The following is an 18,477-nucleotide window of genomic DNA, read 5'->3' as shown; positions in this document are numbered from 1 at the left end:
CTCCGCACCATACTTGTGACAGACCTCGGCAAGGTCCAACAAGGCAGAGCTCTTGTGATGAAGGAAACAAACATACAGACACATCCTGCTTTTCAGTGCCTGTTTTGATCATGCCTGGAGAAAATCTGCTGGTCTGCTAGTGGCTGTGAACAAGAGGAATACAGCTGACATTAATGGACCCTGAAAGAGATCACAAAGTAGGGGGAGAAAAACATTCAAATTACATTGATCAGACCTCCAGAGTGAAGTTTCTCCTCCCAGCATTGTAAAGACAGCAGAGATTGCTGGAGCACAAGACCATCACAAGGCATGTACAGGTCTGCCTTTTGTCCTCCTTGGCAAGCTAGAACTATTTTTTTGAATGCAGACATTGTCCAAACCTCAGTAATTCTGTGGCTTACCTGTGTGGCCGTCAGGTAAGGGAAGAGAAAGACATCTGAAGAGTTAAGCAGGTGGATGGCACAGGGCTCTCCACACAAGGACATTTGTCTTCACCATTGCTGAACAAGAAATACAATCTTTCTATATTAGAACCATTGTTTTGTTTCAAAACAGAAGGACAAAAGATTACCTAGTTAGCAAATATTAAGTAGCAGCAGATCTTCTCTAAAACAATCTGGCCTAACTCCAGGATTTGGCAGTCTGAAATGTGACCAATTGGAGGCTTCCACATCCATGAAAGATCCATGTCTTCCACAAAAGTAAAGGACAGCAGAGTAATTTCAGCACCCTAGCAATTCCTGTTTCCTGGTCCTCATTTGTCCATCCCATAACTCATTTCCAGAACTCCAATATGGCAGAGAGCAGAGACCACCTTAACAATATGCTGAAGTGACACTTAGAGAAGACATCAGGGTTCTGGACCTTTCCTCCAACACTGTAACACTAGGCTAGGACAGGAGGTTCACCAGCAGAAGGGCAGCACAATCCTGCTACAGAAATCCAATTTACATGGTTGGATCTAATTTACATGGTTGGATTTACATGGTGGACTTCCCACCCGAACTCCAAAAGTGTTCATCTTTAGGAGAGAGAGAAAAAATAATCTGTGAAAACCCAGCAGCTATAAGAAGCCTCCTGCTCCTTGTTTTCCTCCATCTTCCATGTAATGAACCCTGGGGAAGCTGGAAGGGGAGCTGGCAGACGTGCTGCATCCCACAGAGAAGCAGAATAGGAACAGCTCTGGAGCGAGGCAGTGTCTCTGGGGAGGCAGGGAGAATGGAGAGCTGATGTGGGCTGTCTGCTCTAATAAGGGATCACACCACAGGAGCGTGTGTTGGCTTGACAGAAGCAAGTGCAGCCACTTAACCTGGCTATGACAGCTGAAGTGGGAGCGTTGCTTTGCCACCCCAAAAAAAGGGGGGTATGAAGGAAGAGAGGGGAAGGCACGAGGTCACCACAACTGCCCACCCTTCAGGAACAGTCCAGGTCTGCTTGTCCAGATTTCTCACCCCAGCTACAGCCTAAGCAGCCGTGGAAGTTCCCAGCTTGGGCTTCTTAGCGTTACTAGACCAAGCTCAGCAAGTCTCAAACTAGATGGAGATGCCCTTTTACCTCCCCTGAGCTGGTTGTGCTGCCTCCCAGCCCTTTTCCCTCTCAGGAAGGACAGGAGCCAGCAAGTCCACTCCTCCTGAGGAGGAGCTGCAGCCATCTCACACACCAGTGTGGCAGAAGGGCATGCTCTGATCTTCCCCAGCTGCCTGTGGCCCATGCTTCTCCAGTGATTTGGCTCTTATCTAGCAACAACCCTATGAACAACACAGCTGCTGGGGGTGCCTTATTTGTTATTTTGCTGAGGAAAGGCAGAAAAGCAGCAGAGATATCAGCACAGATAGAGCACCATCCTGCATTGGTCTCTTCTGGAAAGGCTCTTTCCTTAGGCTGGCAAATGCCAGGGACAGGCAGGAGTGCTGAGATAAGTGTCTATTTGATCTTTTTTCCCCCATTCACCCTGTGTTTTTCACTGCTTTATGTTCACAAAACACCAAGGCAGCTAATCAGTGCTCTGTGACCCCTGTTAATTGGGCTGTGTGAGAGAAAGGCAGCACTGGCAGGAGAAATCACACATACCTGTTACTTTGAACTGTCCTGTCATATTGTGCCTCCCTGCTTGCAGGAGCTCCAAGCACCCTTCTGTGAGCCAGGGCTGCTCTGTTTGCATCACCATCCCCAGGATCAGCAGGAGGGGCCACGAGTGTTTCGTGCTGTGGCCCTGCCTCTAACACCTCAAAGTACAGGGAGGCAACAAAAAGGCATATTGTTGTTTCTCCTTCTGTGTGAGAAGGTGAAAGTAATTTTGGGTGAAGGAAACATGACCTGAAGGCACTGATGGCCCTTCTTTCACCTATGCCCAGCTGCTCCTCACTGCCCTTATCTGCCTTGCTGTTTTCTCCCTCACCCCCACCAAAATAGAGGAAGGAGTGAGCAGATGCCCAGCATCCATCTCCCCTTCCCAAGAGACCAGCAGCCTACATGGCCAAGTGAGCCAGGGAAGGAAGTGATTGGTGTGAAGATGTGAAACATTGGAGGGAAAAGGGGTTGGATTTGCCAAGCCTGGTGGATTATGCAGTTCTTGGAGGATGAGGAAGACACATATTGTTAACTAGATGCATGCTGGGTGCAGGGGCCTGCATATGTTTTTTAGGAAGGAGCAAGGACTGCTTCAGTGTTTTTGTTGCTTGATTAGGGAAAGGAAGAAATAGGAATATGGTATCAATGAAACCAGAGCAGCCAGAAACATGCCAAACAACACTTGAAGGTAGGAAGAGAAAATCCTGGGGGGAAAGGGGATGAGCAGGATACATACACTGCCGAGACAGATTCAGGGAAGATTAATAGGATTAAATTCATTTGTCTTTCAATTCTAGCTCAACCCCTCCTTCAAACTCAGTAAGTCTCTGCACAATCTCCACCAAGGGTTGACTTGTGCTCTCACTACAGGCAGGGTTTTGGACAGAGAAGCAGGAACTCCACCCCCTACTAGTGATGCTGCAATTTGAGTGAAAACCAATAATGACAAATCAATGAGTTGGATAAGTGGATTAAAAGAGGGGGAAGAGAATTCTGCTAAAAGATCCTGAAACATCACTATGTTGAGCAAACTGTATTGCTATATATATTTGTGAAAACATGAATTAATGTAGCATTAGATGAACAGAAAGGATTATTTACCTTGAATGCATACAAAGAACAGACAATTCAAGACAGTTTTAAAACTGTCCCTTAATTTCATCTGCATAAACACAATAAATTAAGAGTGATGAAGCTATTTTCCATGGGCATTGTTGTTGTTGACTCAGGGTGACCATGTTCACACCAAATGTGTGTTTAAACACACCTGCCCTGCTTTGCTGACACACTAACCCCACGGATACTCTGTACTTCACAGTTTATTCAATTTTACCTTTAGGGCACTACCCTGAAACCATTATTCAAAGGATGCAGGAACAAATCAGTTGCATTCAGTGTGACATACAGCCCGTGAAAGCAGCAAGGGTAGCTTTAAACTCCAAGAGGAAAACAGCTCTGTAATCAGTCACTGACATGCATTATCAACCATCATGTTGAAACTTGCACTACAGCTCCAGCACGAGAAAGGCTTGAAAATAGAGACCTCAGTTCCTTGAGAAATGGCTGAAATTGTAAAATACTTGCATCTGAAAATATACAGGAACTTCCAGAAAACTCCTGGTGAGAAGGTTGGTCAGACTCCTGCCTGTCTGAATGGGAAGAAAACTGCAGTGTCTGTCAAGAAGTAAAGAGGTTTCTGCTTCTTTGGTGGGGGTAGCACTGAACAGTTCAGCAACTAAAGAGGAGACAAGCTGAGTGTCCCCAGAAGGATCAGCTACTCTTTTCCTGCCTCGAGGAACCTGTTGAACCAAGTGAGCCCAAGAAAGAGGCAATATCAGTTATGTAAGCTTTCCCCAGCAAGGGAAGCACAGCAGGCACTACAACAGGGTGGCTCCAGTTCTGATGCCACCACATTTTACATCTGAGGTGCAAAGGACCAAGGGAATAAGTTATCTCACACCATCACCTATGATAAATTAACAATAGAACTGAAAATGCCTATCACACCTAAAAAGCTTTGCTGTCAAGCTGTGATTCTACAAGAACACACAAGGGAGATGTCTAAGTGCAGGCCATCTCCTGCCACATGTCGACATTGATCTTGGCCAGGGAAGGCCAGGGAAAATGGCTTTCATTAAACAATGAATTCCCTGGCATGCTGCTGGTCAATAGGCTTGGAGAGCTGAGCAGAGCTGGAGCCCAACACTTCCATATCCAAGGAGATCTATCACCACAGCTAGACTGGGAATATGAACTTTCCCCTCAGAGCATGTTCAGAACAAGAGAAAAGAATCTCCCAAGACCCTGAGATACAGAGAAGTCTGTCACATTCAAAATAAGAAAGTGAGTGACAGACCAGTGGCCAAGGCAGAATGGCAGGAGGCAGAAGAGAGGTCCTGAGCCTCAGAGCCAACAGAGGCTGTGTGCTAAAGGCACAAGATAAACAGTGGTCCAAAGTATGGGAAGACAATGGCAAAGGGATGTTTTCATGATAGGTTCTGATGTTGATGGTACTGGTGCACAAGACAGAGGTGCAGAGTAAGACTGAAGGAACAATGCTCTCACCTGTGGAGCACAGCTGGTCCCCTGCTGAAGCTCAAGGTCACCAAGAGAAGATTAAGCCATGCAGATGCCAAACTGGAGATTTTACAGGCACATCAGCAGGCTGGACGACACCAACAGAGTTAATGTTATCAGTAAATGGTGCCGCTTTTTGGATGCAACACAAAACCAAAGAGCCTGGATTCTCCAGAGAGCAGTACAGTGAATCCAAGACAGCAGCTCCTAGGGTCGGTTTTAGAGCTCAAAAAGCAATTCCTGGACCTGAACACAAAACCATCTGACCTGGACATTTCTGCAAACAACTTAGCAATGGCAAGATACCTTTCTCCCTAACATGTAGATAGGAAGCCAGATTTTTGTCAGCCTTGTAAAGAAAGTCAAAGGCAGGAGGGTGCCCTAGCAGCTGAATTCAGTGAAATGCTGAATCTGAAAGGCGCTGGTCAGCAGGTGAACATCCTCCTGTCCCCACAGGGATGGATGGCTCCCAGCACCCCTCAGGAATTCGGAGTGCTGCATTCTTTTCCCATTTCTTCCCCAAGGCTTATCAGACACTGAGGATGGGAATGGCTCAGAGGCATAAGGATCACACAGCCAGCACAGCCTGAAGCCCGGGGGCTTCTGCATTGCTGCTGTGTCAAGTACCTTCGGCTTTGAATAACAAAGGGCAATCTCTACAAGGATCCAAAGGGAAAACAAAAAGAGTCAGTGTCAGAACTATTAACTTATCCAAAAACTAGTTACTTGTAGTTTGATAGAAAAAGAAAAGGGAGCACGAGAGCTCTGAGTGTTTAAAAAGGAATGAACAAGCTCCTTTGGGGAAGATGTCTGGGGGGATTTGGGTAACATTGATGGGGGTGATGCACTGGCAAGATGCAGGCTGCTGGCTTCTGCTTGGAGGGGGTCTGCTCAGGGACACCTGGGCTCCTGCACGATGGGCACACAGCCAGCACCTACTGCTCTGAGCTGGAGAATGGCAGGGAGGGATGCTGATGGCCACACAGACAAATGAAGGGTGAGAACGGCTGCTGCACTCCCTGCTCTGCCACACGCTGCTTCAGGTGCATGTTTTTGACTTCTAAAGCATGGATTTTTTTGTTCCTTGTTTAGTGTCCTGTTCTGTGTGACCTCAACAACCAACCACACAACGTGTGCCCCAACAAGAAGCTACTCTGGACACGATGAAATGAAGATCAAGACACAGTACCCTTTACCTCAGGAGGGATGAACACAGTCTTCTGGATGGTCCAGAATACATGAATGTACCTGCAGCCCAAATTTCACCTTGTGATTGAACAGCAAGGGCTTTGGTTTTTCTGTAATGACAATTCACTTCTCCCATCGATGACCTTCACCTGCATCTAGCCAGGCTTCAATATGTACTTCCCAATTCTAATCCACGTTTCTTTCTTTCTACTGCTGTTATTTGATTCTTTTTGAGGAGAAGCTCCTTGGGGGCTGGAGCTGATTAACTTACAAAAGACCCAAATACATCTCCTATATTCTGAAGGAGCAAATAGGAATGGGGCTCACATGCTCCACATTGAGACTGGAAGAGGATCATTACTTACTATTCATTCCTGGATCCTTGAAGAACAAGTGAAGCCAGCTTAATGCTGCATTGTTAATTCCTAGTGCCCATCAACAGAAAGCATGCTCCCAATTCATTGCCACAAGGAAAGACAACAGTGTCTCTGTGCCATAAGCACTTCTGATTGTTTGGGGGCTGCAGAGAGGACCTTAGGGTATTACAGTGATGATGAGCACTGTGGGGAAGAAGCTGGAGTTATTGTCTTGATGATGATGGGGAAATAGGACACATGCCTGTATTACAGCACAAATCCATATGAAACAAGCCCTTATGTGCCTTACTGCTCATAGAAAAATACACTTAATGTCAGAGAAAAGAGTCCCCTGGGAGGCACAAAATACCTAGTGTGGGCTTGTCTTGAAGCAAATAAGCTTAGCAAATTCTTTTCTTAGAACCAGCCCCACACATTATAAGTTTCTGGAGACCATGGATAAACCCAAATTTTTACAGATAAATAGGTCCTAAAGAAGTCCCTTTTGGGATTTTTTTTCAGAACAGGTCTTTCATCTTCTTTTCTTTAAAGTTTAAACAACTACATTGGTTGAGCCAGAAAGAAACTGAGGAAGGCTGGAAGATAACATGGGAGAAAAAGTAAAAGCATGGGTGACTTAGAACAGAGACTGACATGACACACCACATCATAGAGTGGCCTAGCAGCTGGCCAGCAGCTATTCCAGCTGTTCAAGCCCACTGAGGCTAAAAGGCTCCAAAAAATTACTTCAGATCTTCTCCAGTATTCACCCTTGGACTAAACATTGCTTTCTGTATTTGGATGAGGTGGTGGGAAGTGGCCTGCAAAACCAACTGTGCTGGAGCAAAAATCCTGCACCAGTGTTTTGGAGCACCACTGCAAGCCTCAAATGTGAGGGCAAAGGCTTCACATCAGGCAAACTTCCACAACCCATCTGTCTCTCTACCCAATCCTTTGCCTTCTTCCTTGAAAGGAGATGATATTTTTACTTGCCTTCTCAGTTTCTTTTTTTGCTTTCATTGCTTTCTTCCTCCTCTCCAGAGTACTCGGTTTGCAACATCAAGAAGTTATAAATACAGCTGTCCCTTTCATACTTCATGCTCTGACACTGGCATGATGACATCACTGCAGTCTCCAAGACCCTTTGCTGACTGTTCCCTGCTCCTCCTTTGAAGTTTAGCCACCTATTCCTCCCTGTCAATGTTTTGCATAACTCCCTCTCCCCAGCAATCCAATCTGTTTGTCTCCCATCCATCTGCCCTGACAATAACAGCACAGCTTTTCCTCTTTTTCTTTCTCCATTTTCAGTCCTTATTCTCCACCACATCCATGGAATAGCACTTCCAGAACATGCTACCAACTTTTCTTTAAATTCTTCTTTAAAGATTCATTTTATCCATCTGAGAATCAAAGACATTTACTTAGCTTTAGTTATATTTCAACTCTATAATTTTATTCCACTGTGCTTCTCATTAATCTCTGAATGACCGTGTTATTTTACTGCTGTAATCTCATCCTTCCTTTGCCAACACCTGCCAGCTGCTTCATTTTCACTTTTTACCCTTTAAAAGGCTCACCTTGCATGGCTTGGCTATTACTATAATAAATATTAAAATTAGATTCAAGATGAGCAATGCAGCCACTTCATCTCCCTTGCCCCCTCACGGTATCTCCTGTGCTGCCGATACCAGGCTGATTCCAGAGGCCATCCACCAATATCCATGATGTATGCAAGGCAGCACCTGTTAAAAGTCAGACTGTAAATAATGCTGATCTTGTTGATATTCACTTGGCATTCATGAATATGACTCTGAGTTAGTGAGGTGCTTTGTGGCCAGGCCTTGGAAGCAGTTGTTATAACCAAGGTCACCGGCACCACTGCAAGAGCGGGCTGCTAAAACTCCTTCCAAAAGTGGTGGGCACCAGCTCTGCTGTCACTGAGCTCAGGCTGGCTGCCCCAGAGGTTATGGCATGGGCTGAAGTGGTGAATTCATTCAGCTCAGTCTTAGCAGCTTGGCTTAGCTCTTTCCACAGCCTAGCTCACTCCGCATCCACGAGACTGAAATCTCAGCTCTGCTTTGCCATTCCTGTTGACCTGCCACTTTATCCCCCAGACCAGACTGACAAACAGCAGTTCTGGAAGGACACAGCTCATGTAGGCACATGCACAAGGGTGATTTCAAGGTGTTAAGCATTTTACTGAGGTTTCTTTTACCAAAATATGGGACCTGGGGTAACCCCCAAAGCACCTGTAAGGACACAGTCTGCACAGAATAAAGACTGGACAAAAGTGACAAAGCAGAAGGAAGAAGCAAAATACCCAGAGCTATTAAACACAGTCTTCAGAAACAGGTATTGTTCCTCAGGTTAGAAGATTTCAGATTATCTCTCTCTTTCTGATGAAAGCTCAAATAAGTGATTACAGAACAAGTGTTAGAACATACACAGAACAGACACAGTGTTCTTGACTGGCAACTCAGCAAGTAGGAAATACAGCTCTCAGATGCCATACTGGGAGTGTTTCTCAATGCCACCGCTAAGGATAGGACAGAAATAATTCAAACAATTGTGAGGAAAGGGAGTTAAGGAATATCCTCTTATTCTCCTTAGTAGAAAAATCAGGTGCAAACTACAAGCCAAAGCTGCAAGGATAATTTAGGGATCCCACACGAGCTTAAGGTAGGTGCAAAACCAATGATTCCCTTGGGAGGAAAAAAATTCCAGTGCATTAGGGAAGAAATAACAAGAAAAAAACAATTGAGATTACTAAGGAAGCAAATCCCCTCTGGTGGCACAGAAGTCAAAAAGAGAGTTTTCAGCTATACTGATGGACCAATCCCCTGAGGTGTAAAAAAAGAAAAGAATTTCATAGGGAAAAAAAAAAAAAACAACCCAACCAAAAAAACCAAGAGATACTGTTTTTCTTCCTCCTCACATTCTGGCCTTTGTGCATGTTGAAAAAATAAAACAGAAGAAAAAGCAGCAAAGATGTTTTTTGAGACAAAGTAGCAGCATACAAAATGCCTCCCAATAAGAAACACGACAAAGTTACTAAAACGTTTTATGCCATCACATTAGAAAAACAGCAAAAGTGCAATAACAGAACATTGAAGAATGAGTTTCACCCAAAGAAAAGCTGAACAGCAGGAGCTTTTCTGGAATATTTTAGTTGAGTGTACACATCCATGTCACACCATCACTTCTTACTTAAAAACAGCTGCAGAAGGCTCCTGCTGTGGCCGCTGCCGTTAGCTGAAGCTCTGATCTTCCTGTCTTCATACAAGTCATCAAGCCACATTTCCTGCTGGAATTAAAGTGGCAGCCCCTAGGGACTATGCAGCTACCCAATTTATATCACAGAGAATCTGAAGCAAGCACCAGGATTTTTTTCCAACTGCTTAATTTTTATTTATTTTTTTGCAATCCCCAAGTTCTAATAAGAGTTTTTTTCTGGGCATTTGCCTTTTGAAGCAATTACAAGAAAACATAAGACATTTTAAGACCTGTGCAAAAAAGCTGAGAGCAGGAAAAACCTGGGGGCAATCTCACTGGCATCAAACCAAAGCATGCCTTGGATACCTATTGCACCCATAATAGTTACATACAGATGGTACAGATGGTATATGGATACTATGAGGGGTATTTCTAAAACAACAAAAGCTGCAGATCATGACACACAAGTATTTTGGCTCAGAGTAAAAATAGGAGAGCAATGGGAAAACTGTCCTGGCCAAGTGCTCAAACTACCTGGTGCCAGGCAAAGACAGCTACAGGGTCATGGCTAAAGATGCAGAAATGCAGGCAACTGGTTTTTGTTCTGCACTTCCAGTACTTAACACAGCAAGAACCAAGTCAATGGAGTGTTCCTAACAGCTATGATAGGTTATGATAAATAAGACTTTGGAGAAGATCACGTAGCATCCCATTAAGTAGTCTCTGTAGTTAAACACAGATATCCATAACTCAAAGAAAGTCTTATGTTACCAGACAACACTCCATAGACATCAAGCAGGGTAAAAAGCAGTCTCTCTTGTATGTGATTCTTTTTTTTTTTTTTTTTGTTAAAAAGTCTGCCATAAATAATATCAAAATCAAGGCAAAGTTGCTCTACTTCAAAACCAAGGATCATAGAACCCTACAAAAGTAATAATCTCTTTTTTTTTCCCAAAGAATGGAAAGCAAATCAAACTGCAGCATGTTAAATTGAGCATTAGAAGGGCTCTCAGCCACTTCCAAAATTACTTGAGAGCACATTATAATTAGCCAAGGTATGTGACAGTTTTATACCCCTCTATGATGCATGATTAAAGCCAGGCAGCCCAGTCCTGCGCACCGTCAAAACAGATGTGACAAGAACTGCAAGCTGCTCCCAGACAGACTGTGAGAAAGCATAGGCAGATAACATTTTGGTCATCAAAGATGTAAGACCCGACACAAAACTAATTAAACCTCAAAACCCCTCAGAGAGGTAGGAAAACTGAGGTTTTATGAAGCATCCCGTGCTTGAGCTGCAGTGCCCCAGCCCGAGAGCAGGCATGAGAACGAGCTCCTGCCTTTCTCTCTGAGGTGCAACAAGGAACAAAAATTTACAGCCTTGATAGTAACAGCTCACAGCCTCAGCACGAGGAAGCAGGGCACAAATGCCTGGAGAGATGCTGCAGTAACACCACCAGGATGATCTGTGACACTGCTGATTTTTCCCACCCAAGACTGATACCTCTTATCTGTCTGCAGCAGAGAGGTATGGAGTCCTGGGCCACTGTGAAAAGCCAAGTCCAAACACCACACAAATCCTGCCTCTCACATTTGCAGGGTAGTGTCTGCTGAGCACTCAAAATATCAATTAGAGGCTCAGCTTCTTGTGGAAAAACAAGGTACAGGAGGGAAGCTGTGCATCAGCCAAGGCCTATGCCTCTTGAACTGGGGTTAGAGTGGAAAAAAGGTGTTACAAGGAAACATGTAAGGAACATGGAGAATTTTAGGCTTTTGGATTCCACAGTCAGTTTTAAGTGTGAAATAGTGTGGCAAGTTGGTTTCTGAGAAGTGTATCCAAGCCATCACTTTTATTCTTATTTATCTTCAGATTTTCATATTTAGACTACATCTTAATGCTTCTTCCTGCATGACATTCCTCTGCATACAGCATCTTTCCTTCTTGTTTCCAGGCAGCCTCCCCCATTGCTTCCTCTGCAGTGCTTCAGAGCTCACCTCTTTAACATCCCAGCAGTTTCAGGCAGTTTTCCTGATATATCCCTTAAACTATTCCCACCACACTGCTCCTGTTGTGTCCTCTTCCCCATCTCCTCTGCAGAAATTTCTTTCCTCATTATCCTCATGCCCAGGAGGCAACCCCTTCTACAGGAGGCTGCAGAAATGGTGCAGCTGGTTTCTCCTTCAGGCACCTCAGGCTGTTCCCACCACAACTGTTTGGGTGAGGTGTTTGGGAGTTTGGTTGTGTGTTTTGCTTGTTTGGGTGACAGACAGACAACTTGCCAGTGTCCAACTCACCCATGATTCATCCCTGAATTTTCTTAGGTAAAAGAGTTGCAAATGGGGAGACAATTACACAGTGCAATCACTTCATGGACACTCTTAGATCTGGAGAGTTTTGGAGAGCCTCCCAGCCTCACAAAATTAATGAATTTTATCAAAGACAAATCTTCCACTGCTGCTACAAGGGTAAGCTGGTTCAGGTGGGCAAAACACTTAAGCCTCTACTTTCTGATGGCTTTGGTATGAAGAAACAAACTTGCTGCATGTTTACAAGCAGGTATAGATTGCTCTGTGGCTATTTTGATGAAGATACACATGACTGCAGACCCTTTACAGTCAATCATTTGGAGATAGTAAAAGCAGTGCAGCTGCCCAGTTCAGCTCCTGATACCCACTGATGCTGAATGTCTATGCAGCAATGAAAGAGAACTTAATTAAGTGGTATATGCATATATAAATCAACTATATAAATTTTGTTGAACATAATCAGTTAATTAGAAATAGAGTTTTCAATGCAAGCACCTATGGATCTGCTTATGCACTGGCCTAAACCTCTCCACAACAGGGGGATCTTAGGGAGCAGGACAGCTTCCAGACAACTGCATGTGTTGCCAAGCTGTCTTTGTCCCCACAATTATGCTTTGCTATTAACATGATTCACAAAAGAACAAATAAAACACACTGCAACAAGCCTTTGCTATCACTGGAAGCACATTTTGCTGTGCGAGTGGCAGTCCTCTAAAAAATGATGCTCTGCAGATGTCTCCATTTGGGAGGCTGCTTTAGTGGACACTGACAAAGTGTCTCTGGATGTCAAAACCTCAAGAGAACACATCAAATCACTTTCCAACACCCTGCAGCTGAAGTAATTCCAATACTTCTATTTCTAAGAAAATAATCATTGTTGGCCCTATGTAAAGCAAATGGGATCTTTCACGCAAGTGAGGCGTGTGCAGAGCAGCAAGTTTTATGCTACGCAATACATACAAATGTTGAAAACATATGTGATGACTTAATATCACTAATTTGACCAAACAGAGTGCAGAGCACAGCAGCAGATGTGAATGTTCACTGTGTCACCAGTGCTACAGCAGAGCACCAAACACCCTTTTGCACGGCATCTGAACAAAGGAGTTTGCTTAACGGCTCCGTACAATTAAAAAGCCTACAACTCAACCCAAGAGAACTCGAATTCCCTTTCACTCCGTGAAGCATCTGGCCTGATTGCTGGTGGCTGCTGATCAGTGCCATGTCATCACTCCAAAGCCGTGAAACATCCCGCCACGTGTTAATTAGCTCCCCTTGCAGAGCGCTCAGCCACAGAGCGAGGTTACTCACGTGATGTCTCTGCGCTGATAGCAACCTTGAAGAAGGCAAGCGATCAGGTCGCTGATAAACTCCACATCATCCCCGTGAAGAGCAGCTTCCAGTTCCTAATGAGCAGAAAGGAGAGAAGGAAAAAAAAAAAAAATCCAACCATTAAACTAATTCCTTAAAATTTCCTGCTAGCTCATCTGGACCAAAAAGACCCAAACAGCTTCATGTATGTGTACAGCAGCAGAGCACATATGGGGTAAACTGACCTTCCTCATCATTAAAAATACTGCTTCTACTACCTCTTCATTGCAAGAGTTTATGGGAAGACCTTGAAAGGTTTTTACTGAATGTCACTCTCCAGCCAGAAGACGAATGCTTTTGTCTGGACGCAGAAAAATAGGGTTCAGTGAGGTTGAGATACACTACAGCCTAATAAGAAAGGCATGATTTCTCTCATGTTCACCTGATGGACAGGAATCAACAGTTTCATTCTTCTGCTTTGCCTCCACTCACTGAGGCTGGTGAGCTCAATTTAAAAGATGTGCTCAGAAAGCAGGGCACTAAAAGCCACTTACAACCCAGAAGGAGCAGTTTCAGATGGATTGCCAGAAATGGCTGAAAGCTAGCAAGCAAATGCCTCAAAGAAAAGCAGGCATTTTGATTATTTAACTTACTTCTTATACAGTTCATTTTTTTCCCAAGTCCAGTAAGAGAGAAAGGATGGAGGGATGTCAGACTTTGTGACCCAAAATCTCAATCCTCAATGGAGAATATCACGGCTTATTCTTGCACAGCAGAGTTCACAAAGATGTGATGCAGAAATTGATCCACAAAAAGGATAAACTCCTGAAATTTAGTCATTATGAATTTTGCACCTATTGTGAGAAATATCTTTTTTTCAGCTAGCAGTTTCAAGCTTTGTTTTCCAAATATCATTTGGTTAGTAACAGTTTTATTTGCATGCCAGAAAATTATTCACAGTAAGAAAAATCCACTTTCTCTAAGACTTATCATCACTAGCATACAGCATTTAACAAGATTTAATATGGATAAACAATATAGGCATAAGAAGCTATTCTTTTTGGGTTTCAGAGTAAATAATGGATTGAATACAAATTCCTACTTGAATGTTACTCAACAGACTGTTACACAAATAGCTAAGCTAATGGCTACAGAATAAAGGTTAATGGCCAGAGAATAAAGGATAAACGTTTTGGCACTTACCCAATAAAGAAGAGAAAGTGCTTTTTTTATTAGACCGCAGTGACTGCAGTAATAAAATTATTGATAACAGATTGCAGCTTAAACGCCGCTTGTAGTTTTTTATTGGAAATGTATTAATGGCATATTTTCATTACCAACACTGCTCTTATTTACCTCTTGTGCAACATGCAAAGTGCTTCAGGAGCGGAAGCCTGACACCTGCCCTGTGAAGAATGTACTAAACACATCAACTGCACGTGGAAACCGGAGGTAAGGAAAGGGCAGCGTGCAGCCAAAGCCTGATGTCCTGCCACAGAGACAGGGAAAGGACCAGCAATCTCTCTTCTCTGCCTCTAGATGAGCGCCCTGCTTAATGACAAGTTAACACAAAATCTACAGTTGCTGCTTGCCATCCCTTGGACAGAGTGATATTGTTGTTGTGTAAATAGTAATCATGTTATATAAACAGTAATTACCAAGTTAATTCACTGAGAATCACTGAGACTCAGTCCCACAAGGACTGAGTCCTGCTCCTTGTCCTGCTTACCTGATAAGTGGCTAGTATTTTAGAAGTGTTGACTTACTTTATTTGTAAAATATTTTAGTGGACATATGCCTTCTATAAATATCCTTGGAGGAGAGGGGAGCAGGGAGGACCTAAAGCACATGATATGCTAAACCATCCCAGATGTGTTACCACATTACCACAATAAACCTGCAGCTCGTGAAAAATGACATGTCAGAACCCAGAATGATGGGCAGGGGGAAAGTAAGTCTCCAGGATGCCTCCCTGCATTCAGCCTCTCCCTCATCCACATACATTTGTTCATTAAAGCTGTCAGTCAGCAGTCTGCCCCTGCTAGGATGTGACAGCCTTTTGTATGAAGGAATATTTAAACTGCTTCCCGTGAGCCTTTTCAGCCTGCTGTTTGACTAACACTCCTTAAGCAGTGGCCACAACTGCCTCAGATAGCCCCTATCTGCAGCCATTGTTTCCCAGAGTGACCTTTACATTTTTGGAGTTGGCAGGTCACTCCAGGAGCAGGGGGGCATTCCTGGGGCACTGGGCAAGATGCCATCTCCTGGGCAGGGACTAAAACACCTGGATGGGCTGTTCCCCCTGCCTCTCCTCCTGTTTTCCCCCTCCACAGCAGGTGTAGCACAAATTTTGGGGATCCAACCCAGACCCAGATGGATCTCACAGCCACGGGATAAAGGAGGCTCTGGGCACACAGACCAGTGTGGGGCTGGGTGCAGAGTCCCAGTGCCATGCTGGGTAATGGGGCTCTGGAACAAGACAAGATTCATCAGCACACACAGCATGGGGCCAGTGAAAGCCCATCCGTGGCAGGCATGAGGCTGTTGGTGTTTCTGTAGAAAGACACTTGCAGGGTGCTCCCCAATGCCATGGGTGCTTCCTTGGAGCCCATCCTGATCTTCTGCTCCCTGCCAACAAGAGCACTCAGTGCCAGAGTATGACAGTAAAGGCACAGTCCAAGTATTACCGTGATTATTTGTCTTGCAAAAAAGTCACTGACATTGTCCTGTAATGTTTCTGTCTACATTTCAACTATTGTTGCTTGTGACAGAAGAGTAAGAGCAGTGAGAGGAACCTGATGAATGAACACAGGGACTGAACAATGAACCCAGGGCTGGGTCCATCTATTTATCTGAATGTCATGATTTTCTATCCCACTGGATTCTCCAGCTTCCGGTCCCAAAACACCTACATTCTAGACTCTTCCCACACACTCAGAGTGCTGTGGGAATGACAGACACACTAGGAGGATGTGATGCAAATCTGAATATCTCAGGAACATGAACAAAGAGTTAGTACCCCTTCAGGTTTTCATCTAATGCTTCAGCCCCCATTTAGCAAGAGGATTTTTCAGCCTTCTCCCTCCAACAAGGCACAGCCAGCAAAGCAGCACACTGCTCAAGCAGCACATCTAAACAGAGGGAGATGAATTGATGCCAGGGACTCTCAGGAGAAAGAAGCCACTAAAACCCCCCTGGTCCTAAGGGCAAACCCTGCCTCAGTCACCCATCCCCACACTCCTCCAGCCTGGCCAGGACCAGCAGCTCAGCTTCCTCCCCGCCACCATCCTCCCCACGCCTCCAATCCTTTTGTTTTTCCTCTTTTCTCTTTGAGCACTGAGCTGTGAGCACAGAAATCTGAACCTTGCCAAAACGCTTTGGGGACAGCACAGAAAGGAAACAGAAGAGGCAGCAAATCAGCAGAGGAAAAGGGGGGGACACACATCTCCTCCTCCTCTAGCTGGAGAGAGCAACAGACAGGAGAAAAGCAGGATTCTCCCCCTCTCCAGCTGGCGTCACACCTCATTAGGGAAAAGCCTGTTTAACGTCTTTCCCTCCCCCCAGCCCGGTACTAAATCCCCCCTGAGTCAGGCAAGGACTGTTGGGAAGAGGCAATCGCTGGAGCAAGGGTGGGAGCAAGGGTGACCACCTCTCCCAGGAGGAGCACTGGCCCAAAGCGGGGCCAGCAGGGTGGCAGGAGGCACCAGCCCGTCCGTCCCCACTCCCTGGGACAGCGGGCTGGGACAGAGGGGCTGGGGACCCCACACCCAGCACTGGGCAGGGATGGTTAACCCCCCCGGCTGGGGGCCTGAAACAAACGCTGCTTTGGATGCCTTTTTGATATCTGCCCGGATTTTTGAGAGGGAGGACAGTCAACCTTCCTGATGGAAGTAAACAAATGAGTTCACAACAGCGACGCCGCTGTCACCAAGCCAGCATGGGGTGACCATGGGGCTGTGGAAAGCAGCCAGCCAGCCTCCAGCTCCTGCTCCAGCAAGCTGACTGTGCAAAGGGCAGCCTTACAAAGCTTTGTTTCAGAATACAGACTCCTCCAAACCTGCAAGAGCCCAGTGTGAGCAGGCTGGGTGCTGAGGTACGGGACTACAGTTTAGAGGTTTCTTCTGTGCTGGAGCTGAATCATCTATAACTGAATGTGATGGACATAACGAGTTTAAGCACAGCTAAGCCTTGTCCAAGTTAGCCATCAGTTTAAAAACCCCAATCCCTTCAGCTCTATTTCCATACAGCTGCTGTTATCAGCTTTCCACTGCAATGCTCCAAAGTGACTCAACAGGCTTTAGGAGATCACCAAAAGCCACCAGCGGGACGTGCTGAGCCAGCCCCAGCCCATGCTCTGAAATTTCAGTGCTGTCACTAAGTCAGGATGTTCTCTTTCCCTCACAGATAATTAATGACAACAGGCATCTGGGCAAAAGTTTGGCAAACTCATGCCAAAGGGTAGCGGGATTGGGCAGGAAGATGGAAAGTCAAGTCCAAGAAGCACCATTCTATGTGAAGTCAGTGTGCTCAGGTGCCCCTAGCACCTTCTCAGAATGCCTGAGGGAACCAAGCCCCCACCCAGCACGCTGCCTGCAGCCCAGTGCTGTGTTCTCCCTGCCTGGGATCCCTGCCATCATATGGAAATAGTTTCCAAGATATGAAGCCTACTGAGAGTGCTCTGCACGACAAGGCAGGAGGGCACTGCAGGGCAGTAGGGCTGTTCCTAGGGCCAGGGTACCCTACAAGGGCAAACAGCAGTGTCATAAATTCAGAAAGAACTTATGGCTCCTGGTCCTGGTGGAGTCTCCCAGACATGCCATCTTAAGTGGCTGCTGGAAACACTGTCTTATCCAAGTGGGCAGCTGGATGCACCTCTCCCACCTTCCCCAGAGTCCTGCATGCTGCCTTCTCTCTCTATGATCCTCCAGGGCTTTAAGGTTTCCTAAGCTAAAAGGATCCCCAATCTCTTCATTCTGCTTTTCCACAGCAGGGAAAATGGATGCTGAATGCTCTCCATGTGCTGCTGGCAGTGAGGATGAAGTCAGCAGCTGCCTCAAGGAAATGCCATCATCTTCACCTCACCCTCAGGACCACAAACTCAGAGGGAGCCAAGCTGGCCTTCTACAGGAGGTTTGGGGTGTGGTGAAGGGGTTAATGACACTCATCACCACAGTGGTCCCAGCTCCTCTCTGAGCCTCCATTCTAGTGTCAAGGTCAAGGGATGAAGAGCAAATACCTGAGGGAGGAAAAAAGGGAACTATCATTTGGGGAGGAGGACAAAGAAAGAGCAGAAAAGGTATTCCCTTTTCCTGTTTCTTCAGGTTCCCCCTCAATGTCTGTCAGAGCCTTCTGAAATGTATACCTTCCTCGACTTTCTGAGAGCAGACTTTGAAGGCTATTTCAAACATGTTGTAAAATAGGAGCATAATGTTACTCCAGGGCTAGGCAGAGGTGT

At 45.4% G+C, this 18,477-nt stretch overlaps 1 protein-coding gene across 2 annotated transcripts in view; it reads right to left on the bottom strand.

Moving 5' to 3' along the window:
- Window positions 1-18,477, bottom strand: part of LOC121362730 (cat eye syndrome critical region protein 2) — a 94,371-nt gene that overhangs the window by 32,029 nt on the left and 43,865 nt on the right. For both annotated transcript variants that reach the window (XM_041484499.1, XM_041484500.1), the window contains exon 2: window positions 13,023-13,117. In XM_041484499.1, the coding sequence (XP_041340433.1) occupies window positions 13,023-13,117 (95 nt within the window). The remainder of the gene's footprint in view (window positions 1-13,022; window positions 13,118-18,477) is intronic.

Source organism: Pyrgilauda ruficollis, unplaced genomic scaffold (genome assembly GCF_017590135.1).
Source record: "Pyrgilauda ruficollis isolate IOZ18807 unplaced genomic scaffold, ASM1759013v1 scaffold66, whole genome shotgun sequence".
Classification (NCBI taxonomy): Eukaryota; Metazoa; Chordata; class Aves; order Passeriformes; family Passeridae; genus Pyrgilauda; species Pyrgilauda ruficollis.
Note: the sequence above shows the minus strand (reverse complement) of the source record. Positions and strands in the feature narration are given on the sequence as shown.